Source organism: Prosopis cineraria, unplaced genomic scaffold, assembly GCF_029017545.1.
Source record: "Prosopis cineraria cultivar Desert tree isolate PC_DT_omini unplaced genomic scaffold, ASM2901754v1 PC11, whole genome shotgun sequence".
Classification (NCBI taxonomy): Eukaryota; Viridiplantae; Streptophyta; class Magnoliopsida; order Fabales; family Fabaceae; genus Prosopis; species Prosopis cineraria.
The window spans coordinates 3,139,060-3,164,457 of record NW_026555342.1 but is presented as its reverse complement, the minus strand read 5'-3'; the positions used below and the strand labels follow the sequence as shown (position 1 = coordinate 3,164,457).

General features: G+C 29.5%; 2 protein-coding genes and 1 pseudogene across 2 annotated transcripts; 2 read left to right on the top strand and 1 right to left on the bottom strand.

Annotated features, from left to right (window-relative positions):
• Window positions 1–550, bottom strand: part of LOC129285624 (leucine-rich repeat receptor-like serine/threonine-protein kinase BAM1) — a 7,361-nt pseudogene extending 6,811 nt beyond the window's left edge.
• A 12,194-nt stretch (window positions 551–12,744) lies between these two features.
• Window positions 12,745–16,997, top strand: LOC129284841 (uncharacterized). Its single transcript, XM_054920332.1, has 10 exons — window positions 12,745–12,934; window positions 13,016–13,126; window positions 13,348–13,413; window positions 13,665–13,841; window positions 13,925–14,038; window positions 14,445–14,516; window positions 15,372–15,455; window positions 15,558–15,658; window positions 15,990–16,074; window positions 16,346–16,997. The coding sequence occupies exons 1-10, from the start codon at window positions 12,857–12,859 to the stop codon at window positions 16,748–16,750; spliced, it is 1,293 nt and encodes a 430-aa protein (XP_054776307.1). The 5' UTR covers window positions 12,745–12,856; the 3' UTR covers window positions 16,751–16,997.
• Window positions 16,998–21,068: 4,071 nt separating this feature from the next.
• On the top strand, window positions 21,069–25,002 carry LOC129286882 (uncharacterized). The gene is made up of 2 exons (XM_054922970.1): window positions 21,069–21,894; window positions 24,601–25,002. Exons 1-2 carry the CDS (start codon window positions 21,268–21,270, stop codon window positions 24,685–24,687), a joined length of 714 nt encoding a protein of 237 aa, XP_054778945.1. The 5' UTR covers window positions 21,069–21,267; the 3' UTR covers window positions 24,688–25,002.
• Window positions 25,003–25,398: the final 396 nt, after the last annotated feature.

Sequence of the window (25,398 nt, the reverse complement as noted above, 5' to 3'; positions counted from 1 at the left end):
TTTATTTTATTGTAGCGCGTGTTCATGAATATAATGAAATTTAAACATATCGTTAATCATACGAACTTATTTTTGTGAATATTTATAGATCTAAATCAAATCAATGAAAATTTGTACAAATTAAAGAGCTAAATAATTTGAGAGATAATAAAACTTTTAATCCTCAGATTTGCTTTAATTATTGATTTAGTCCCTGAGTTTTAATATTTATCAGTGAAGTTCTTAAAATTCATAACTATATACAATCAATTTTTATGATTTGAAGAGAAAATAATGACAGAAGGAATCATAATTCATAAGAACTGATTGTAATATGGTATGAAGCTCTAAATTAGTTTGATTAATAAAGATGAAATTTAGGGACCAAATCAATAGCAAAAATAAATTTAAGAGATAGAATTTTGTGATCCCTAATTTTGAAAGTATAATTGTACACGTACCTTAGTGGGAGCTAAGTTTTCATGAATAGAAATTTCTTCTTCTTCATCATCTTCTATTTCACCTTCTGTGATCTGTTCATCAGCACTTCTTCTTCGTCCGTATCATCCATCCCTCCTCCTCCTTCTGATCATCATCACGATATTAATTCTCTCTCTCCCCCCTTCTTCTCAATCTCTTTTTGTTTAGCATTTAGATCAATAATTCCCATCTCTGCAACAGCAAGTTCTTCTGCTTTCTCTCTTCTCATTAATCTGTGTTCTAATCCTGATCTGATCTCTCTCTCTCGATATAAATACTACTTTGAGGCACCAAAGTCAATCTCAAATTAAAAAAAAAAGGACGTATATATTCTTGGTACACAAAATAAAGCTGGGAGACGCATCTAAACTTTGACTTTACTTCCCCATTCTTAATTAACCTCCTCTGAACTATATTTAATCAATTAACTAGTCTGTATATATATACGCACACGAAGTTTCAATCTTCAACAAATAATTATATCTAGGGCATGCATGTGGGCACACATACTATATATCTCATTTCAATTCAAAATAATAGCCCCTAGGTTTATTAACTGATGATGATTTCCTGTTATAATATAACTAGATCACCTTTGTGATCTTGCTGTCTAGTTAGTCTAACAAAAATGTTTTGATTATTGATTATTAAACTAGAGGCTAGTTAACCTATACATACATACATACATACATACATACATATATATATATTATATATATATATATAATAACCCTCTAAAATTTTCCTTGTTTGTATATAGCTTTGTGACTTTTAAAACTTATTTAAAAAACCCCTAAAATTTTTAGATTTATACAGATAACTCAACAATTAGGACATATTTCAGAAGTCATGTTTGGTTAAAAAATATAGGGCATTTGATAGTTTTTATAATTGTTTTTCTATTTATGTATATCTCTACTTTTTTTATTACTCTTTTTTTAAAATGATGCATTTAAATTATTAAAGCACTTATATAGAATATTTAATAAAGGCATAATTAAAAAGATGTAAAATTTTCAAAAAGATTAAAGTTTCAACTAACTCATTTTAGAACCGTAAAATAATTATAAATACCCTATATTATAATTCAAAGGAGTACATGTATTTTAATTTGCTTGTAATTTCACTAAAATAATATACCATAATAGAATTTAATTCAAGGGATTATATGCTTATATAATTTAAAGTTTGAAGGGGTTATTTGTAAAAATATATATATAGTTTAAGTGTTCAGCAGGGCATATTTGATCAATAGCGCATATGATACTGTACTTATGAAATAACGGAATAATTAGTGTAACAGCCCTCCTGGGTCACCACTGCCTCTCCAGGGTCTTTTCCCAGGCGCTGGACACTTCCCTCTCACAAGGTAATGCCGGCTTTAGCCCAGGTGGTACTGAGCGTATTCCTCACCCCACCCTCACGGGGGTCTTTTGGAACCTCCCCAGACTCGAACCTCCAACCTCTACCACCTTAACGAAGTTGAGGCAAAGTCTGGTACCATTGAGTCACTTGAAAAAAAATTTAAATTAGATTATGCCAACAATAAATTTTATTTGGTAAGATATTTACTTATATTTTGAAGATAAATATGGCAAGTTTTGTATAACTTTAACAAAATAGAGATTAGGGAATGCAATTTACTCCAAATACAAAGCAACTAGTCTCTAAAATAATTAAAAAGTGAATCACAAAAGTACTACTCCAACTGTTTGACATTATTATTATTATTAATTTATTTAATAATTTGCAAAAACGTATGCTATTTGATCCGTTAATTAAGCCGTCTTCGCGCTTATACAATAATGCCACTACTATTATTATAACATAATTTTTCATTTGATAATTAACATTAGGGTATGGACAACTTAGGAGCTTGCAATTAATCCTCATTAATCCTTGCAAGAGTGAACTTTTCATAGCACACGTGTAGCCTCTTTGAAAATAATAAATAACTTAATTACATTTTTCCCAAAAAAGTTGTTATTCTAAACTTTTTTGTAGTTTTTGATAGCTACTTTTCTAAACATATCTTTAAGTGGTGGTTAGTAAAAGCAGTACTACAAGAGAGAGCTTGGCTGAGCTTTCTATTTTCATTTCCTTTTTTAATCATTTCTTGCTTATTTTTATGTATTTGTTTTTAACGTAAGGTAAATTTTCATAAGATTTGAAAAGGCTAAACAAACATAAATAACATTTATAATCACTTGTTCACTTACCCATATAATAGATAATATCATCAATATATCTATCAAAATTATAGAAAGCCGCATCTGCAAGTTGGATTTGGATTTCATTAATTGAACTAAGTACACTCACTCAAAGAGAATGTTAATTAGAGCTGTTAGATTTAATCAATACTTAAAAATTATTAAAATACAACATTTTTATGCAAAAATTCAAAACAATCCTCACAATTAAAATATTCCTTATATATATTGTCATATCAAAAAATTTGAAATTTGATAATTTTTGAATATTATATAATAATATCTCTGACAACTATTTGATTAAATTAAATGATTGTTAGCATGCCACGTAAGATGCTCATTGACTAAGTATTCATCAAATCTAAATAAGTAAAATCCAAATAGATTATGATAACGTAACTTATCTTTGTACTTTACATAAATTCGTGGAGTTTAATTTTTCAGTTAATTACAAAATGAAATATAAATATCTTCTTTAATATTTTGATCATAAAATTTACTTTTTTAAAGCATTTGACAAATATAATAGATATATTGATAAAAATATTTATCAAAATTTTGAACATTTACTCTTAACTTTTTTCTACACTTAATTTTATGAAACTTACACAAGCATGCATTCAAGCATACGTCTAGCTAGCTAGGAGAACTTTGTGTATGCACTTAATTATATTCAATAAAGGTGAATATTTGATATAATTAAAATCTTAACATATTGAATGAAACACGTACGCATATTCATATCGCATGCATGTGTTTATATGTGGTGTGTGTGTGTGTAAGAATTTGTTTTTGATCTGTTTATTTAACATTGACATTTTAACTTTACACGGCAGATCATGAGAGGCGTGTATCATTCGATCGATGATGATTATATGCTTGACATAATCAAACTCTCTCTCTCTCTCTCTCTCTCTCTATATATATATATATATATATTAACCATGGAATATGAGCTTCACACAAAATCTCACATAACGACCTGGATAAATTATTAAATTTTATTATTCATGGGGATCAGATCTTGAATTTGTCAACTCCTATGTCCGTTCATTTATATTATTATTTTCTTATCATCCCGAGACTAATTATTAATTTAATCTTGTAGTACACTTTATCTGTCTTTTTAGGAAAAAAAATAATGCGCTTCATTGCTTAGTATAACTAAAATTTTCAGCAAGAATTTATTATATTTTTCTTAAATTTTTCATGACAAATAGATAGTATCATTAAATTAGTTATATGAGAAAAATATACATCAATTATAAGGACATTTTAATACAAAATTTTCAATTTCTGACATGATTTTTTGAATTAACTAACTTTTTTTAACTGTATTAATTTATTAAAATTTATTTATATTTAAAAACAGAGAAAGTTCGTACTATTGTCCTCCTCATTATTATAAGACATTTTTTTGCAAATTAGATGAGTGTATTTTTTTAAAAAAAAAAACTTGATTACACCTTAAAAACATTAAATGTCTCATATTTTTTAAGATTCGTGATACATTAAAAAAAGCGTTTTGCAAGAAAATAAAGCAAAATAATGAGATATTTTTATTTAATAGATTTCTTAATCTATAGTAAGTGCATATTTTGAAATCTATAGTAAAAAGGAGTGCAATAAACATTAGTTTAATTTTCAAAATTAATTATATTCTTTAAAATCGATCAATGAATAGATAAAGATATACTATATTTAGCGAATAAAATGATGACACCATTTTAAAATAAAATTAAAATATACTATTTATAGTTGAGTGAAAAAAATGATAGATAGACCAAGGTCCACACTAATGCTATAATTTAATTATTAATTAGAGTAGTAAAACGAGGTGAATTATTATTGAACTACCAAGGAAGAAAGGGAAACAGGACTACAGGAGATGGGATCCTTGGCTATCCATTGGATGTGCCCACGAGATTATATGTAAGATTACCGTGTGTAAAACTAAATCCTTGACAATTAACCATTTGCATTTTTTTAACCCTGGAAAATCAATCTTTTTTTTATTTTTGTACTTTTAATCAATTTGAACAGTAATTACTAAGAAGATTAATTTGGAAATTTTAAATAATGCAACTTTTAAGCCCTTGTATTTAGAAGAATTATCAATTTAGTCTCTCAACAAGTTTAATTTTTATTGTTTCAATTCTTAATGTTTCATAAAAAGTAGTCTTTAATTATGAGAGAAATTAATATCATTAAATTACACTGACATAACTAACGAAATGATAATAATGTGGCAGCTATATATATATATATATATATTAATAATATGGGAAACATGAATGAAAAAAAGCCACATAAACTAAATTAGGAGTTATAAAATAGTAAAATCAATAATACATCAGCAATCAGGACAAGGAAATATGGATTATGTGTATTAATTAATCCATGTGTATATTTCACATTAGCAACTTAAGTTACACGTGAACTTCTTTTTATGGCTAATTTATCTTGCAAAATTTAGAGGACTAATTTGATAAGTGAAGTAAAAGTTGGAAAGAGTGTGTCACACATTTATAAAGTTAACTTTTTAATGTTTAATATTTAAGATTGGAGAGAGTATATCACACACACACACAAGTTTTGATATCTTTTCTTCTAAAAAGATAATAGTTAGGGGTAGAGAGAGCAAAATAGGCATCAAAGTCTACACTATATAAAGCCGGCTTCAATTAAAAGGCTAATACCAATCTTATGTGAATTATAAAATGGAGGGCCATCGAAGAGCAGCCTCCTTGATCTCAATTAGACTTTCTCCTGCGAGAATTCAAATTTAAATCCTCACTGATGTTGAGAGATTTATTTATACTGCTATAACACTAATCTAAGTTAGCTTTATTTTTTTGCCAGGACAATTAATATTGTCAAACTTATAGTTAACAAAAAATAATTAAAGTTGCCAGCTTGAAAGGATCGTGATATATTATTTTTTGTTTCTTTATCTATTTTTTATGGGTCTCAAAGGATATGTAAATTTTTTTAATGCTTCCACTTAAAATTTGATATTGTCAGGTCAAACTTCAACATTATCATATATTTGCTTGCAAATATAATTGTTTTCCATACAAGTTTTTTTTTTAATTCATAATATTTGAACTCTCAACTTTAAAAGACAGAAAAAATCTAGTTCTCACTAAAAGAGGTGCTTACATTTAAAACCTATTTTGTAACTTGAATAAGATTATTTTTAATAAAAAGATGCTTATACACAATCCAAAAAAGAAATTCAACTTCATTTTCGTCAACCCAAGCACTATTTATCTTAATGTGATTTTTTTTACGCACAAAGCTTAACAACATATTAAATTTATTACTCTTGAATAAAGAGTCATCTTGAAATTTAATAAATAATAATATATAAAGACATAAAATAAATGAAATCGTGTATGGTAATCAAGAAGTAGAGCTTTTAAAAATAAAATAAAAAAAATCATAGTGATACGCGGCCCAAGTGAACACCAAGAGAAGTGGCCATGCACATGCAAGCTTACTTCCTCCAACCCAAGACTTTCCGCTTTTGATGGACTATCATAGTATCATATTCATTTGTACTCCCCCATCCTTTTTATAAATTACATTTGAGAAGATTTTTTTGGATCTTGTGTGTGTGTAACTCTTTTTTTTTATTCTTGTAATTTTAATGCATGATTTTAAAAATATCCTTCAACCACCACAAAAAAATAGCTGATCAATAATGAAAAAATTCATCGCTAATCAGTAAAAATTTTCTCACTAAATGAATTAGCGACGAAATTGCAAATTCTGTCACTAATGAATTAGTGACGGTGTTTTTATCGACAGAAATATTTCATTGCTAATTTATTTAGTGACAAAATTTTTTAAATTGGCAACAAAATTGCATTCTGTCGCTAATTTTTGACAGAATAGTGATAGAATTTTTTCGTTATTAAATAAAGATAAGTTATTTTGATTTTGTGATGGAATGTATTCTATCTCTAATCTGTCACTAATTTTTCAACCAGCTTATTTCATCACTAATTCGATCGCTAATTTATTAGGTGGATGAAAATATCATTGCCATGTCATCCAGTGGACTAATGTCACCTCACCACTACCTAGTCACTCAGTGGACTAGTGTCACCTCACTACCGTGTCACCATCACGTCCTAGTCACCCAATGAACCAGTGCCATTTCACCACCACATCACTGCCATGTCAAATATTATTACCTTCAATTATGCCTTGGTTAGGTTTGAACTTGTAACCTCATACTTCAATATGTCTTTGCGTCCACCTTGTTGTCAGTTGAGCTAAATGATATCTTCAATTATGATTGATAAATTAAATATATAATACTTCACCACACACATATATATTAATAAATATATTATTTAAATTATTATTAAATATATTATTTAAATTTACTTATTTTTTTAACATTATATTTATTTATTAATATGGAAAATTTAATTTATACATAATAATTATTTCTATTATATTTTATTTAAAAAATTATTTTTTAATAAATTTAATATTAAATTGAAAAATATTTTATTATCATTATATATGATATTGTAATTTATATCTATATAATTTATAATATTATAAATTTTTATTTTATAATTATTTTATTTTTGTTTTTATTTTTAAATAAGAATAATTAAGTATAGAATTTAAATTATTACTAATAATATACAAATGATTTAAAATAATAAATTATTTTAAATTAAAATTTTAAAATTATTTATTTATAGTATAATAAAAAATTATTAAATAAATTATACATAAATATATATTATAAATAATAAAATTAAATTAAAAATAATTGTAAAGGAATTATAACAGAAAGCTTTGTAATAGAATTTTCCATCACAAATTCTGTCATCAAATTGAAATAAGATATTTTAATCATTAGCGATGATTTTTTTTTGATAAATTATTTCGAACAGATTAGAGACGGAATATTGATAAAATTTTAGCTGTAAAAAATTTCATCACTAATTTAGCAATGAAAATTTATTTCATCACTAATTCGTTATTTTTTTGTAGTGAACAAATTCTTAAAAAAGTGTAATATTTTAATTTTTAATAAAAATCTTTTCATAGATCAAATCATTTTTTAAAATGAAGGAATAAAATTAAAAAAATAATTTATTTTAAGACAATTTTATGATTCTAACTTACTTGATTATATTTTAGTGAGTTAGTTGAAAATGATTTATAAAAAAAATGGAGAAAGTACAAATTAGTGTTTTAGGACTTGGATCGATCAAGACTGTTAAACCATCACTAGGATACAAATTAAAAGTGTGGCTTGATTTGACTTGTTAATTCGTTTTGGTCTTTTGGAGAGTGATCATTTATGAACCATGCAGTTTTCACAGGTCCGAAACTAACCTCCAATGGTTGGACCATTTTGAATCATTTTTTTTTTAACTTTTAAGCAATAACATTTTTTATTTAATTTAAAAATGTTAATGTCAACTTCCTTTTGTATTGTTATAATAAAATTTTAAATGCGTTATTTGTTTAATTTATTAGCATTATATAAATTAAATTGTTGAGAAAATTGAAAACTCATTTTCTTAAAGAAAACAAATAAGGTAAATAATATATATATATATATATATATATAAACAATGAGAAAATTAAAACTTCATATGTTATAATTGAACTATGAACTAGCTAGGAATGATATTGTGGATAATTTTAATGTTATATATATATATGTATATGTATATGTATATTTACGTATAAATATTTTTTTATTTAATTATTGTGACACCAATTCAATCGTCTAACCTGTTAAAAAAATGAGAAATGTGGTCAGCTCACCTTTTCAACTTGTTCTATACTATTCTTTTCTCCAACGCAAGTCGAATTGAAAAGCAGTGTGACTTTGGATTTTTTATATTTATTTAATCACTTCATCCTCGCACATATATATAAAAGGAAACAGTGGCAATGTAATTTTTTTTAATTCATGCGAGAGAAAATTTCTATATTCACAAAAGATTTTTTTTCTCTTTATTTTTATTGAAGATTTATTGTATATGACTTCTGTTTTGTGATGTTAACCATTTGAATTAGGGGGAGTGATATTAAAGGACTAAAAATTAGATAAACTTAAACAAGGACAAATAAAATATTTGGAAATCCAAAATAAGGGCAAACATTATTTAGTAAATTGGTCTAAAAATTTACTACATCCTATGATTTGCAACCATCAAAACAAGAGTCTGTAAGTGAAATTCATTAATTTGTAAGGAAAAAAATTGCCAAACATACTTTTGCTTTCAGTGACTTGTTACTCTTATACCTTTATTATTTGTAATATTTAAAACACGAATTTGCAAATAATATTCATTAATTTGTAAAGAAAAATGATTTTCAAGTAATGACATATTTTTCAAGTTTTTCTTTGCTGATGAGAAGGATAATCGTTATTGATGAGAAGGTTTTTCAATTTTTTTTTTTACAAATTAGCAAATCTCAATTACAAATTTTTGTTTTGAGAATTACAAATAATTGAATGAGAGTAAGAAATTTTTAGACCAATTCCAAAAGACATTTGAATCTTTTAAGCTTCATTTAAGTTTAATTTAATCTTTTATTCCTTTAATGTCATTTTCGCTTTAAATGACTATGACTAATCATAATATTTTAATTAACAATAAAAATTTAAAAACAAAAAAATTCTATGAAGAAATGAAAAAAAATGTTACTATAAATACTTAATTTTATCACTCATATTTTTTAACGTTATAATTTAATTTGATCTTCTTGATGGTATAAAAAACAAAAGATTGTGTCTTGGATTTGTTACTACCTGTAATGAAAACACCATTGTAACAATCTTGAGAGTATCAAATTATAACCTCAAGGAATACAAATTGTAATTTTAAAAGGTGTCGATTGCAATTTTTCCTTTACGATGTGAAAGAGAGATTTACTTTTTTAAAAAAAATTAAAAATATTCTCTATTATCTATTTTATACAAGTTATTAAAAATTGAACGGTCATAACATTGATTTAAGAGTTAATAATTAAAATTTTAATTAAACTATGATTAAATAGATCACAAACAAAATATCTTATTAAACTAGTAAAGACACTAGTTTAGCGATTTATCAGTTAAATTGAGTGAGCTTAACCACATATCCATGTTGTGATTTTATAAACTCTAGGGTCTTAAAGTGCCATCTTTTCAAATTTGTGTGTAGTCATTTTACCTCTTAAAAAAATTTAAATATTTTTAATGATAACATTATCTAGTTGCTTCAAGTCACTTGTCATTTTATCCTTCTCTAGATAATCAATATATAATACAAAATAAATGATACACTTAGTAAGATTAGGTTGATTAGAAATGAATGAATTAAAATAATGTCAAACGGGCTAGATAAGTGCAAATTATTTAAATTTCTAAGGAATTAGTGATACCATCAAATAAAGGAAGAATGATGCAAGGAAATAAAAGAGGCTGGCTGTCGTGGAATAAAATCTAATTTTCCAAATTTGCCCGAAGTTATAAAATAAGTTAACTATTTTGCCTCTTCATAATCTAACATATTTTAATTTTTAAATTTTTATTCAATATACTCCTTCCATTTTTTATTATTAGAGAAAGTATCACCTTTTATTTATTTTTTTATATAAGTAAAATTATCTATTTTAATAAATATTTATTACACATTTTTAAATTACCCTTTATAATTTATACTAATAAGAAATAATTAATGCATGTATATGTTGATTAATATAGAGTATTTTAGTTCAATTTTTTTATTTTTAAATATAATTATTATAATTAATTGATTTTTTAAATTATATGATATAATTTTTTTTCTTTTATATATAAAAATGAAGAGAGAATATAGTTAGACTTGCTGTCTCTTGCATCTCATTCAATCGTGTAGGCTTAACCCCATCAGCAGTGTAAATATTTAGATTTATTGTATCTGTTCTTGCTTTTTTCTATTGTATGGATTTTTGTTTCATCTGTGGGCTTAGCCTACTAATTTATTGGGCTTTGTTTTAGTCATTTTTTGTCAATACGAGTGGATCTTTACTAAAAAATTCCAATAACATGTTTTTTTTTTTTTTCAAACAGGTTTGACAAAAGAGCCACTCTTCCATGAAAAAAAGTCTCCCTCCTTCTCCCTATTTCCTCCGGTCTAAGATGTATGCAATTTTTTCTTGCTAATCTTAATTAAAAATATAAACATTTAGTATTGTGAAACTTTTTTTTTAATTTTATCCCTTGTATTTATTAACTTAAATTTTCATGTCTATTAGTTTATGATTTTCTTTTTATTCATTGTAAGTTGAAAAATAACAATTTTATTGCTATACGAATTGCTATTAAAAGCCGTTTATATTTGGAACCATTAGTTATACAAGTTCAGAGATTATAAAACAATAAGGTTTATACTTCTCATAGAGAGAAAGACAAGATTGTATAGAAGGTAATTCTTTCTTTCACTTTCTAAAAAAACTAGTGCTTCGTGAAACAGTGAATCTTGATGCATTATACAACATCTTTTATAATTAACTTAGAATGGTTTATTGTTGTGAGTAGTAGGAATTATATTCCTTAAACGAGTAATTGAGATTTTAATTTCTAATACTTTAATTAAGGTTATAAATAAGAGTTGTGATTTTCATATATTCAACACATGCACAAATATTCACAATAATATTTTCTCATGGCATCCACAAGTTTTATAATTTTACCAAATGAAGGATTTAGTTCGACTTACTGAAATTTACCACTCATAGCCAATGGCCTTATAGTCTAATGGCATATAAATGTTTCTGTAAGTTAGAGATCATGAATTTAATCATACACATAATCCAAACTTTTAATGTTTGCCCCTCTAATTTAAAAAAAATGGTATCACTGAACTTGGAGAATTTTTGTACAAAGACAGTCCACCAACAATGTCATCTATGATTCCATAATTTTGGGCTTCGGCTCACTTCATCAAAAAAAAAAATTGTTTATTCTGAACAAATCAACGGTATGCTCTATTCTACGCTCACTATATCAAGAGAACAAACACACATGATGCACCTGTATAAAAGCTAAGGGCGTGTTTAAAAACCTGTTTTAAAAACAGTTTTTTATTTTTCAGAATAAAAGAATAAAAAAATTTATTTAATAACATATTTTCAAAAAATATTTTAGAGAACAAAAAGATAAAATATTATTTTGGAGAATAAAAAAATTAAAATAATTTTTAAGTGTTCTGTGATTATTGTTTTGAAGAATAAAAAAAATAAAAAAAATTTATTTTTATTATTTTTGTTTTTCAAAACATATTTGATGAAACATCAGTTCTTAAAATAATAAAATAAAAATAATTTTAAATAATGTCTAAAACTTTGACGTATCATAATAAAGGATTTAGTTTTCCCCAACAAAACAAAAATCAATATAATTAAAAGGAAGGAAGACTACAGTTAGGTTCCAGATAATAAAATTAAATATTTTCTTCGTTTATATACATGTCAAATTTTATACACAAGAATCAATGGAATCTGTGGGTAATTAATTTTGTTATATAGGGCTTATATGTATTTCTCCCTGAAAAATCAAGCTGGGAAAATCTTCTCAATTGAGGATAAAATTGTTTCATATCCAGATTAGTTCATAGATGTTTGTTTACAAAGAAAAATTATCTATTATTATGAATATTAAATAATATCTATTAAATTAAAATTAAATTAAAATCTATAAAAAGCCAAAATGACTATTGCAACTTACAACCAAAACTCACCATGAAAGGACATGTCTATGATTTAGTAGTCTTTTGTAGAGAAATTTACTGCATTTTTATATTTTTCAAATATTTATTTTCATTATCATAGTCATATATTATAAAAGATTTAAATACTTAATATTATATATTTAATATATTTTTATTCAATAAAATTAAAATATAAATTTTAAAGTTTTAATAATATTAATAGTAAAAATTTATCATAAAATAAATTCTTTGAATGTATAAAATTAATTATACAATTTTTTTTTTATTTCTTTTGATTTGATTTGGTAACATTCTTGGTTCCGATTCCCACCAAATACCTCTGGCTGAGAACACCCTCAATGCTCCAGCTAGCCCTTTCAAGGGTTTATAGCACACGCTTCGTCCGTTGTTGATAGTCTGTCACTGCTTCAGTGCTTCCTTAGATTCCTCGAATCGGCCTCAATGGGAAGCACAGCCGTGGAGAAGACGGAGGACGAGCTCCGTAAAGAGATCGATGAGCTTCAACGCCAGCAGCGAGAGGTTATTTCTCTTTATTTCTCTATATCTCTCTGTATGGTCAATTCTGGGCTTGTTGTTATCTACTGTTTGCGATTGTTGCAGATTACAGAGCGGCTTCGAGATCCTCGAGGGATTCGCCGAGGTGGGTTAGCAGGTGCTGGCCCCCGCAACCTCGCCGCTAATGGGGTTCGGCAGCGAGGCTTTGTTCGACCTGTATGGAATCCCTCATTCATTTGTTCTTTTCCCTCTCTCCGCTGTCTAGGGTTCTATGAACATGGTCCCGATTCCTTGTTCGTGGATTTTAGCTTTGTTTCCCTGGCCGTGCAAAATTTGTCAGCCCTTTTGGTGGAAAAACTTTTGGAATGATAACAACGCTAGACTTGATGATTGGAAAGTGGACTTTAGGATGTTAATTACTTCATTATATGTTTCAGAGTGACCGGAATGAATCAGAAGATCAACCTCCTGCAAAGCGCCGACTTTCGTCAGCCGTTGTTAAGGTGAACCTATTCTTGTTATTTTATTTTAAAATTTGATACTGTAATTTAGTCTCTGTTCTTTATGTTATTTTGGTTTCTATCTGGCATATGTACTGATAATTTAGTCGGAAGTCGATGGAGTATTGGTTGAGTCTTGAGTTTATGTGAATTATCTTTAACAACCAAAAAACAAAAGCGTCATTACCCGTAAACACCTCAAGAAAGAAGCTGGAGATAGGAGCATAATCAAATGTCTTCGTTTGAAAATGAAGGTGGAAGATGGAGAGCTGCTTGAGGATGCTGATGCTGGACAGGAAGTTAAGACGGATTATTCAGCCAGCGATGATGTTAATGGGACCGATGAAGCCATTCAGGGTGATAGGAAGCCATCCAATTTCCAGAAAAGTGGGTGGTCTAGAAGAGATAGCAATCAAAGAACTTCAAAAACGGTAAATGCACACGTGTTTCCTTTCAAATGAGGGTTTATTTGGGGTTATGCATCTAATGCCGTGGACCTTTCCTTTTCCTTAAGGATTCTGAGATTCCTGCTGCAGAACCTGTTCCAAGGGTATTGCCAAAGGATGAGGATCCCCGGTTGGTTAATAGAAATAAAAGAATGCTGGGTCAGCTCTTGGGGACTTTGGAGGTATGAAAGACCAATCGCTTGCTTACTTTCCAAATGCATTCATACTGCTATATCATGAGCTTGATTTGGAAGTTGATTTATGGTTGTCTTTATGTTGTCTCTTTGCATTCGACACATACCTAGCTCATATGCACTTAATTGACCAACATCCAAGTGATATTTGTTGGAAATTGGTGGTCCCGGTTTGCGGATTTATTGAGTGTATTTTATCCATTTTCTCGTGTTTATATATGAGCGCAATTGCAATGATACCTATTGCATCCAACAAAATTTTCTGCATCATTCATCATTTTTATATTGCTGTTGTCTCTGTTTTTTGGTAGGTTTATCTGATCCTTTTATCATCAACATATTGACTTGGTTAATTCATATTGTTATCCTTTTGCTTTTATCCTGAACTTCCCAGAAATTCAGAAAGGAAGACATGCAACTTTCAGGAACAGAAGCATACATGAGAAGATCTACCTCTCTGCAAAGAGTAAGTCAAGTACATGCTTATTACTGTGTGTAGTTTCCCTCATTTAACTGGTTTAGAAGATGAAGCACTTATATCCTCCTCTATCTTAAACCTATAGATACATTTTAAGATGAATTGAATCGATTCACCATCATAAGCTAAGGTAATGTAGTATTATGGACTATAGAACAATTGTTAATGGGTTTATGCCAGGTCCCTATGGTAATTATTATGATCACATGAGGCTAGTTGTGAAGATTTCACTTGGGAGAATCACATCCAAGGACCACTGGAGCAAATTATTCACAGACAAAGATTAACAAGAAGTCCCATTCGAGAAAAAACAAGTCACGTTTCTATTTTAACAACAGTCCATTCCGAATTGGTCCTTGTTTGTGAATAATTTTCTTAAATGGTCCTTGGATGTGAATCTCCGATTTCACTTAAACAACTTGACCAATTTATTAATGGGTTTTGCTCAGATTCTCATAGAAATACCCACTTCTTATGTCTAATTATGCATTGGATATAAACATAAAGGAGTCCCACATTTCATTATTTGTCAGCGATGGTGAATGGACCATAATTCCATCTTTTCTGTAGTCATCCTGTTGCATTGATGGCCATGGCATTTCATGTTAGTGAGATAATATTTAAATGAGCTTGCTGAACAAGTACACTTGTTATATTTCCTATAATTCTCATAATTGATGTAAATATGCATGGAATAATTATGCAGTACCATTGTCAAGTTGTAGACGCACCTTAATATCCACTACTGAGCAGCTGAATCTCTCTTTCTCTTTGTCATCTCTCTCTCATGACAACATCTAGACATTTGTAACTATCTCAAATATTTTTAAACTTTTTTCCTAGGCTGAGCAAAGAGCACGTGAAGAAAGTGAAAGGCTTAGGAAAGAAGAGCGTGAACAGATTGCTGAAAAGCGACGGAGAGATTTGGTAGGCTTTGAAATAAAATTTTTTTGCTCTCCATGTTGAATTCATGAGCAGGCTGACAATACTTCTTAACATTGTGTTTCTGTTTGACCTATTTCCTGTCAGACTCTTAGAGCACGTGTGGCTGCTAAGACAGAAGAAAAGAAATTGGAGTTGCTGTTTCTTCGGTGGAGTGACCATCATAAAAGGCTATGCAATTTTATAAGGTCTGTACCTTCAAACTGTTGACTTGCAAGGCAGGAATCTTACAACAAATCTTCTGCATGTCACTTTAACAACTGGACACCTCTTACCTGACATTATGCTATTATCTATTTATCTGCAGGTTATTTTTAATTTTCGTCCAAAAGTGTCCATATTCACATTTTATTGAGACGAAGATAAGTTTCTTAAGTTTCTTTTCATGTGCATTGTAGTGTTGAAACAACTTGATGGCTATATTTTTCCTGCTAATCACAGGATTTTGGGTAGACATGAAAACTTTATCTCCTTCATTTTTGACTTGTGTTTAAGGCATGTTTTCTATTTATTTTTCAGGACTAAGACAGAACCTCCAATTTATTATTTGCCCAACAAGCCCTTGGATGAAGATGAGGCATCCTCAGAGAAGCGCAAAGAAGAGGTTGGACGATTGAGAGTTTATGATTTTCAATTTTAATTTTATGCACACCCTTAAATTGTTTTGGTCTTTAATCTTATACCTGATGTTGTTAACTAATGAAAATCATCCCAAATTGGCCCGTTCATATTTTAAAAACTTGTACTGGGTCTAGTCCCAAGCCTACATGTAATCTATGGCTCAGCTTAAGTGTAGCACTGTACTAGAGATGCATGTAAGCAATGATTCAGAGCTATGCAACTTGGGAATTTATTCTTTACCTCTTAATTTACAGGCATTTCTTGAATGGAAGAACGCAAGAAGAGAGGAGCTATCTGAGTATCAGAAACAGATTGGGGAACAGTATATTGCTAATGTTGAGAAGGAGTTGGAGAGATGGCAGAATGCAAGAAAAACAAGAAAAGTAAATAATGACCAGGATTTACAGGAAACCATGGACAAAGAATTGGATACTCATAGGCTGGAGCATGGTCCCAAGAAGAGAAAGATTCCTGGGGGAGGCAACAACGAAGTGGACGATGATGATGTGGAGGATATAAATGTTGGAGAGGATGATATCATGGATGATGTCCTAGTTGATGATGATTCTGGTAGAAGGGTTGATGAAACAAGCAAGGCTGAAGCTGATAATTTCAGTGCAGATCCAGTGGCAGATGCTGGTAACGTGGACCAGAAGTGATGGGTCGGCAGATTCCAGAATTTGCAATGATTCCTTAAAAAAATATTGGGCTGATGTGGTTGTTTTGTTGGTTGTTTCTGGTGGGCCCTAGTGATATATATTTCTTTTTTATACCTTCATCCATTATTACCTCAGTAGTTTCTGTATTAGAGCGTAGTATCTATAAGTTGTTGTAATTTGGAGAATTAGAGCAATGCACAACATGCCTGTGGGTTTGTGCCCTTAATCAGCATTGATATTTCTAGCATATTGCCATTCCATCTGATCTTTTACAAGAATTTGTGGTTAAATTGTGTCAAGGGAAAGTTTCGGTCCCTCTGGCCCTGTTTGGTATGAGGCATTGGGAGCCTGGAATTGTTTTTGGGATTGGCCAACTTTTACATGTTTGGTCTGGGTGATTGATCAGTTCAATCCCTACCCCAATCTCATTTATGTGGGATTATTCAATACTAGCACTCCTTTGTATTGAAAAAACGATTCCAGGATTGATTTATTTAGACATAGATGCCCTGGCCTTCAACGTCTCTTGTTCTTCTAAATCTACCTTTGTCCTTCCTTCTTAGTGATGACGAGTCTCCCGCAATCGATGGCAGTGAAGGTGAGATTCTAGACGACGACCCATTGATGGTGTAGAGCCATAAACCAGATAAAGTGAGAGTGGAATGAGGAGGTGCGGGGTTGATCTATGAGTGGAGAAGGAGAGCCATTAACCCATCGACGGTAGAAACCCTATTAACCAGACAAAAGTGAGGGGGAGTGGAAGGTGTGAATTTATCAATTTGATCTATGCAACGGAGGGGGGGAACCATTAACCCATCGACAGCAAAGAAAAAAGACTCACTCATGGCCATGTATTGTTAACCATCGACGGCCATTGATCGGTAGCCAGATTTGTCTCTACCTTTGTCTTCTAGATCTTCGATGTATCTATCTTTGCCTTTGCCTTCCGAATCTTCAATATCACAACTACATATATCTAACATGTTTCGCCATGAATGAGTTTTGAGGGGCAGGGGTATTATGGTCTATTGAAATTATGATTGCGTGTATTAAATAATTTTTATTCAAGTATTCCCCTATGGCATGCCGTATGCCAAACGTGATTTTTAAATTTTAATCTCAATCACAATCCCTTAAAACTTAATCCTTTGCACTAAACAATGCCTTTGGACTCGTTATATGCAAACCAAGTTTAGTGTTATCCTCCCACTTTGTGGTGATGAATTTAAAGTGACTTGGTTTTACAAAGAGATAAATAACACCAAAAATTTGATTCAATTGGCAAGAAAGTTATACATGTTTAATTAGAGATATTGATTTTGATTTCTGATAATACAGTAGCATTGATAATAGAGTTTTTATTCGAAAGGGTCACATCTTAGCTTAATTTGGATTAGTTTGAATTTTGTTAAAGTTCTCTTAGCTTGACGTGAGGCAGGTTTAACATAGTGTTCTATGTTTAAAAAAAATAATTTTTTGTTTGTTTTTGTTTGTTGGGTGGGAGTGGCGGGATTCCTTTTGTTTTCATAACTCTTGAGATGGCTTGCCAGTCAACTTGGTGCATGAGACAGCCATTTTGCGCTGGTTAGTGCTAGTGCATGTGCTTATGGGGCTAAACCCTATCTCAAAATACCAACATTTTTGAAATTAACTAAGACAAGGATAAAAATAAAAAAACTATTTTTTAAAATTGTAAGATGTCTTGCATCTCCAACTAATAATACTTCATTTGGTCTTTATTATAAATTATTTTTAACAATTTTATTGGAATTAAGAAGAGATAGTTAAATAATTAACATTGTCTGAAAATAATATAACTTTTAATTTTACCCCTATTTAAATAAAAAATTAAATTACATTACATTTTCTTTTAAAGAGTCATAGTTAATAAGTTTAAATAAAAGTAATATTTAAAAAATATAATTAATATTACATCTAGTGTTTTATATTAAAAATTAAATAATTATTTTAAAAAGTGCCTTATGATAGAAATAGTATGGAGTAACTTTATTTTTATTTTTTTACTCAAGTTGTTTTTATAGTTGACAATTATCAAACTAATCTCTCAAATGACACTTTTCCATACAAACTTTCAAAAATCGAGTTTTGAAATAATGCAATCCAAACCGTTATTGTTTCTGTCACATCCACTTGGTGATTAGAGTAGCTTCTAAAGTATCTTATTTTATATTCAAAGGTTGGGCTAACATCTTCAATTTCAATCAAATTATTTAAGGGCTCGTTGGGCACGTTGTTGTTGTTGTCTATTTTTGGGCTATAATATGAAGACCGATTGTATAAAGCCTAAGCTCTTAATACACCTAAATTTACTCATTTAAAAATATAATAAATTTACTTTAATACTCTCGTCACTCACAGAATAAATTTCAATCTTCTTGTTAAAAATGTATTAAAATATACTTTTAATTCTTTAATTTTATACTAGAGTTTAATTTAATCCCTTCATTTTGTAAAGTATCTTTTTAATTTTTTAACGTTAATATGGTTAGTTTTAAATAATTATTTTTATGCCAATCATTGTTATTTTAAAAAAAAAACTAAACTTAATATATTAACATCTAACAATATTTTGTTATTATTTAAAAGTTTAATATAACATTTTTTTAAGATAAAATTAGTAATATTAGGATTAAAAGACTTAAAAGACACTTTATAAATTTGAAGGGTCAAAATAAAAATTTATATAAAATTAAAAAATTAAAACTACACTTAAAAAAGAAAAGGTGGTTAGCGGGAAAGCCACAGAATGGAGAGAGAGCATAATAATCGCAGATCATTTAGTGTGATTAAGTTTAACTCATTAGTGTAATTGACTTTTAGCGGGTCAAGCAAGCAAGAATGGCCGTCACACCCGATGACCACCTTCGTTTTATCATTGCTTGGGAAATTACTCTGGAATCTCATAAAAAAATTAAACATATAAAAAAGTCTTATAAATTTTTCTTTTTTTATTTCTCAAGATATTGTCACAAACAACCGTAAAACTAAAGCACCATCAAGAGATTATCTTCTCCTAGCTAATACTTTTTATACACACTTTTAAAAATTAAATCCACAAATTATATTTAAGGGATCCGGATCACTATCATTCATGTCACACTTACTTGATAAAGTTTTACAAAATTATTCTTCAAATCTTATATTATTTATTTAAGTTATCAATTACTACCAAATACTTCTTTCAATAAAAAATATAAGGCATCTTTTTAAGGTTAGATATTAAAAAATATAATATATTTTTAGTTTTTTAATGTATAATTATTAATTTTTTTTCAAAACTACTTTTAATAAATAAATAAATAAATCTTTTACTTTTATGTGAGATACCTTATTAAATAAAAGAAAAAATAATTAACTAACTTATAAAAAATATAACTTAATTAAAAATATTTCATATATTTTCAAATGAAGTGAGGAATTGTTATTATTGTTGCATTGCATGGTTGTCAACTGAACAATTACAGTAATAACTACCTAACATTAAGTGACAACTTGAATATAATAAATTGATTTTAAAACAGTTTTTATATTTAAACTTTAGAGAAATGACGATTAAAGACCTTATAAATATATTAATGATAATTAAAGATTTTGAAATAGTGAATATTGTGGAAGGACTATGATCTTTATTTGCAATTAAACTACTTTTAATTATTAAAATAAACCAATAGAATGCAACTTATGAATTTAAGAAAATTTGATTGTAAATTTGAAAAAGATTACTTGTAAGTATATAAAAATTCAATTGTAGATCAATAAATAATTTTATAAATATATATATATCATTAGTTGTAAATTTAAGAATAATTATTTATAAATTTTTAAAACATTAACTGTGAATTTATAAAAAGTTAGTTATGAATGAATATTCACAAACATAAAAAAATTTTTAAATTATTGATTAACAATTGAGATTATTTATATTTATAAATTCATAAGATTATCAATTAATTTACAATTTATAATTGAATTTGAATAAATTCAATCGTAACCTTCTTAAATTTCATTAAACTATCTATTTACATTTAATTTTTAATAAATTTATAACTAATATTACTTAAATTTATAAGTTACATTCCATTAATTATTTTAATAATTATTTATTTTTAATTTCTAATAAAGATGATGATCTTCCATGATATTTTAAATAGTTTGGTGTTTTCAATTATAATAAATGCCTTGATAAGATGTGTAATTAATTGTCATTTTCGCTTGAATCAATTTTTATTAATGGAAATCCAAGCACGCTCTTAATAGTGATTTTCTCATATCTGTTCTCACTCGTCTTCTCAGTCTCTCCGACCCCACACTCCGCCAGTCCCTCTCAGTCCCGCTCACGCACTCTCTCTCCCCCCCTCTGAGACTGCAAATACACTGTAATGGTAGATTCGAAGTAGTTAGCCTTAGCCCAGACATTGATTAGAGAGAGAGAGAAAGAGCGAGACCAAGCGGAAGAGCGAGAGGTGGTAGAGGAAGAGAGAGGAACAGCTCCAAAAATGACTACAAACTCAGACCAAAGAGCTTCTTCTTCAGGTAATCACCGCTACTATTATCCCACGCCGTCGTATCGCTCCTCCTCCTCTTCCGCCTCCTTCAGAGGCTGCTGCTGCTGCCTCTTCCTCCTCTTCTCCTTCCTTGCTCTCCTCGTCCTCGCCGTCGTTCTCGTCATCATCCTCGCCGTCAAGCCCAAGAAGCCCCAGTTCGAGCTTCAACAGGTCGCCGTCCAATCCATGGGCATCACAACTAACCCTCCCTCCTTCGCCACCCCCAACGTCGGCTCCGCCGCCGCCGCCGCCACAAGTGCCTCACTCTCTCTCACCATTATGCTGCTCTTCACCGCCGTGAACCCTAACAAGGTGGGGATCAAGTACGGCGAGTCCAGGTTCACAGTGATGTACAGGGGAATCCCGCTGGGCAAAGCTTCTGTGCCTGGATTCTACCAGGAAGCGCACAGTGTGAGGCAAGTACAGGCCACAATCGCCGTCGATCGGGTCAATCTTCTTCAGGCCGACGCTGCCGATTTAATCCGAGACGCTTCGGTCAATGACCGGGTGGAGTTACGGATATTTGGCGATGTCGGAGCTAAGATCCGGATCATGAACTTCGATTCTCCTGGTGTTCAGGTTCTTTTTCTTTCTCCCTCTCGTCTTTCATATTCAAGCATTCAAAATGTGATATGATTCACTGAGTTTTTCCTGCGCATTTCGGTTTCCTTCCAATTTACTCTATCTTCCTGGAATATTGGCATTTTTAGAATTGAACTTGCCTGATTAAGCTTCTTCTCACATCCTGCTTGCAAATCAAGCATATCATTCTCGTGGATTTCTTGTGGATTCTAGCTATTGTCTGCATCTAAATCTGCGAATTCCGCTACCTTCCATGAACAAAATCGGAGAACAAAGAGTGCATAAAATACAATTAATATATCAATATGTTCTATTTAAACGAAAAATAATGCTAGCATCCACAACATTGCCTTCTTCCATTGAAAATCTTCCTACCTTCATATTGTTTCAGAAAAATTATACGCAAAGATTCATATGTAAAATTATAATTGTAATGAATTTATAATGACTATCACTATTTAAAATATGGTAATTTTAATCTTTGACATTAAATTAATCATAATTTTTAACATTTTCAATTTAAATGATTTTTTGAAATTCAGATTAGAATACAATTTTTCCGAACGTTTTCCCTTTAAATAATTAAATAATTTGCGGATAAAAAGTTGTACAGAAAGGCTCTCTGTAAAGAATAATAGAATGGAAAGAGTGCTTGATTTTTACGCGCTCTCATGCATTTGTCTATTATAGCATGGAGCGACATTCCATTTTCCAGGAGCCTTGTTTCTATGCTTTGATATTTTCTAAGCCTTGTTCTGCGGACTTTACCCTTTTTCAGTTGTATTTCTACGGTGAAATAATTAAAAAAAGAATCCAGATATTAACATTTTGATGTCTGGAGTAATTAAATTAAGATCGGTCTTGAACTCTGGTTTGACTGTTTGAGATCAGTTTTGTGGCTTTTATAAAGTTGTTTACCGTTTTGAGAGAAATGAAAAATAAATCTTTTACATTATAAAGTAAAATTGGAGCTTATGTGAAAACTACTGTGGGTGTTCTGAACAACAAAATAATTAATTGAAATCAAATAAACAATATTGACATTAGCATGGCATACAAGTTAAAATTTTCGTCTGTCATATTATTGACAATTTCGAAGGTCCCAAAAGTTTCTATGGGTGCTTGTTTTAAAACATAGATCATGTGAAAATGTCACAGGAAAAGTATTATTAGAAAGCGACTTAACAAATTAAAAAGTATTAGAAGGAAAAGTTGTATTATTCCCAAACTAAGCTTTATCTACTCATCCGAGAAGGGGGAAACAGCTTTAACTATTTAAAGTGTCCTAGAATATGTCTATTTTAAATCATTTAAATTAAATGCAACCAAGAATGTCTAGGAAGACGATAGGAAGATCATGCGAATAGTGTAAACACAAAAACAAAAGAAAGACATGAATTTTAGTCATTATTGGTTGGCCTATGTTTAATGTCCTTGAACAATCTCACTCCATAAACAGCTAAGAGGCTCTGGGATGGAATGGAATGATGGTACAGACCTAGAAAGAAAATGACAAACCGTTTGGACCCACCTAGTGCCCGTAGCTGGATTCAATAACCTAGTGAATGATAGATCAAAAGTAAAATCTACTCCATGGAATCCACTCTTATGTCAATATTATTTTTATTTTAATTTCTTTACTCTAACCTTTGTTTATCGGGTTGAGTCGTTAGTTAGTTTTTTTAAACTTTCTAATGTTTTCATTTCCTTTCTGTCCATTTCTTTTAACTTTTCATTTTTTTTTTGCATATTGCAATCACTTTAATATTTTTCCACCCCCATTATCATGTGAAAAATTGTAAGCTAGAACAATTAACCTAAAGGAAGACTTTGTCAAATAATGCTGCTATCTCTTTTATTGTTTTGGGCTTAGGCCTACAAAAAGTCTTCACCATGTGATTTTCCCGCTTGTGGGGCACATGGGTCATCCTCCTGTCCTGTGTCCTTATCTTATTGATAGTGATCTCCTTTCGTCTCAATCCAGAAATATATATATATATATATATATATTTATTTATTTATTTATTTAAAGATTCATTCATATCTTAAGAACTGTAAGTTGAAAGTTGTTAAAAATCATAATTATTTTTGAAGTTTAAAACCATTACCAAAAGTTCACCGAGTTTTAGAAATTTTTTTTTTTCTAGTTTTATGGAATAAAAAATTACTCACAATGATGATCAATATAAATAAATATACATAGTACAATTCATAGTGAATCGTACTATTCCTAATCTACACATAATACAACTTATTTCGTCCATTTCATATAATAAATGTGGAAATGTATTTATTTTGCTTAAATATAACAGTAATCTCATTAGATTTAGTAGCATTTTGTATACTTAAATATAGCTGTAACTATATTTGCTTAGATTTCTTAACATAGATTTATAAATATCCAGTTCCTTGTGTAAGTTTCCCCTCAATAACACTCCGTTTCTCCCTTTTTTGATACCCTCCTGTTTCTTTTAATTGCTCTATTCCTTCACAATTTTTTTCTTTATGTTTAAGTTCACTTTTTTAAGTTTTTATCAAAGGATATAATTTCTTAAGTTTTTAAGTAGATAAAAATGACCAAAAATAGATCAATAAGTCTTCAAAAATTCAATGTATGATCGGTGATATTATTACAATAACACTGATCGATTAGCTGTGTTGCAACAACAGATGAATGATCATATGAACTCAACTGTGTTGCAGGTATCTGTGAACTGTGCTATAGTGATAAGTCCAAGGAAGCAATCTCTGACCAACAAGCAGTGTGGTTTTGATGGACTCAGCGTTTGATGAGTGGCCATCATTTTCCTTTCTTCTTTTCTCTGTTCACTCACATTCTCACTTGCACTCTGATGGCTTTAATTAATTGGAGGAAAAAGAGATCAGAAGAAAACACAGATTATAATTTTGGATGAGGGGGTTTGGAGCGATTCACCGGAAATTCTTGAACTGCAAATTGTAACGAGGAAGATTTTAGATCACATTAAATTAGGATTTTTCAAAACACTGTAATTTTTTCTCCCCAATTGGTTATTAGCCGGGAAAACAAAAATCTAATGGTATATTGGAAAATGTGAAATTGAATCTGTGGACTCACTTTTGAAATTCTTATGTGCACTTCTGGCATATTTGAGATAAAGCTTGAGGGGAGAAGAGAACGTTTAACTTAAAATACTTGATGAATCTTTTACAATTATTTCTGCTTCAGGAAATTTTTGCCCGTTAAATTGTTGAATTTATGTAGGAACCCACATGGAAATTTCTTGTACTTTAGAAAAGGTGAGAGGAACTTTCTTAATGTCATTGTTGATCTCACACAGGATATAATATGGATTTTTCTTTATTTTTTGGCCACAAAGGTAAAGATCTCATTCGGAAAAGGCTAGTTTTCCTTTTTCTTTTTGTTTCCTTTCCTTTTTCTAAAGAGGTGGATTTATTCGAAACTAGTATCATATTATAGAGATTTCAGCTAGAGACAGTATATAAATAGGCTTGGCTTTC

Excerpts from the sequence above, each read along its gene's own strand:
- LOC129286882 (XM_054922970.1), top strand. The coding sequence starts at position 21,268 with ATGACTACAAACTCAGACCAAAGAGCTTCTTCTTCAGGTAATCACCGC. Across the intron at positions 21,895-24,600 it reads TCGATTCTCCTGGTGTTCAG|GTATCTGTGAACTGTGCTAT; the intron begins GTTCTTTTTCTT and ends ACTGTGTTGCAG.
- LOC129284841 (XM_054920332.1), top strand. The coding sequence starts at position 12,857 with ATGGGAAGCACAGCCGTGGAGAAGACGGAGGACGAGCTCCGTAAAGAG. Across the intron at positions 13,127-13,347 it reads AGCGAGGCTTTGTTCGACCT|AGTGACCGGAATGAATCAGA; the intron begins GTATGGAATCCC and ends TATATGTTTCAG. Across the intron at positions 15,456-15,557 it reads AAAAGCGACGGAGAGATTTG|ACTCTTAGAGCACGTGTGGC; the intron begins GTAGGCTTTGAA and ends ATTTCCTGTCAG.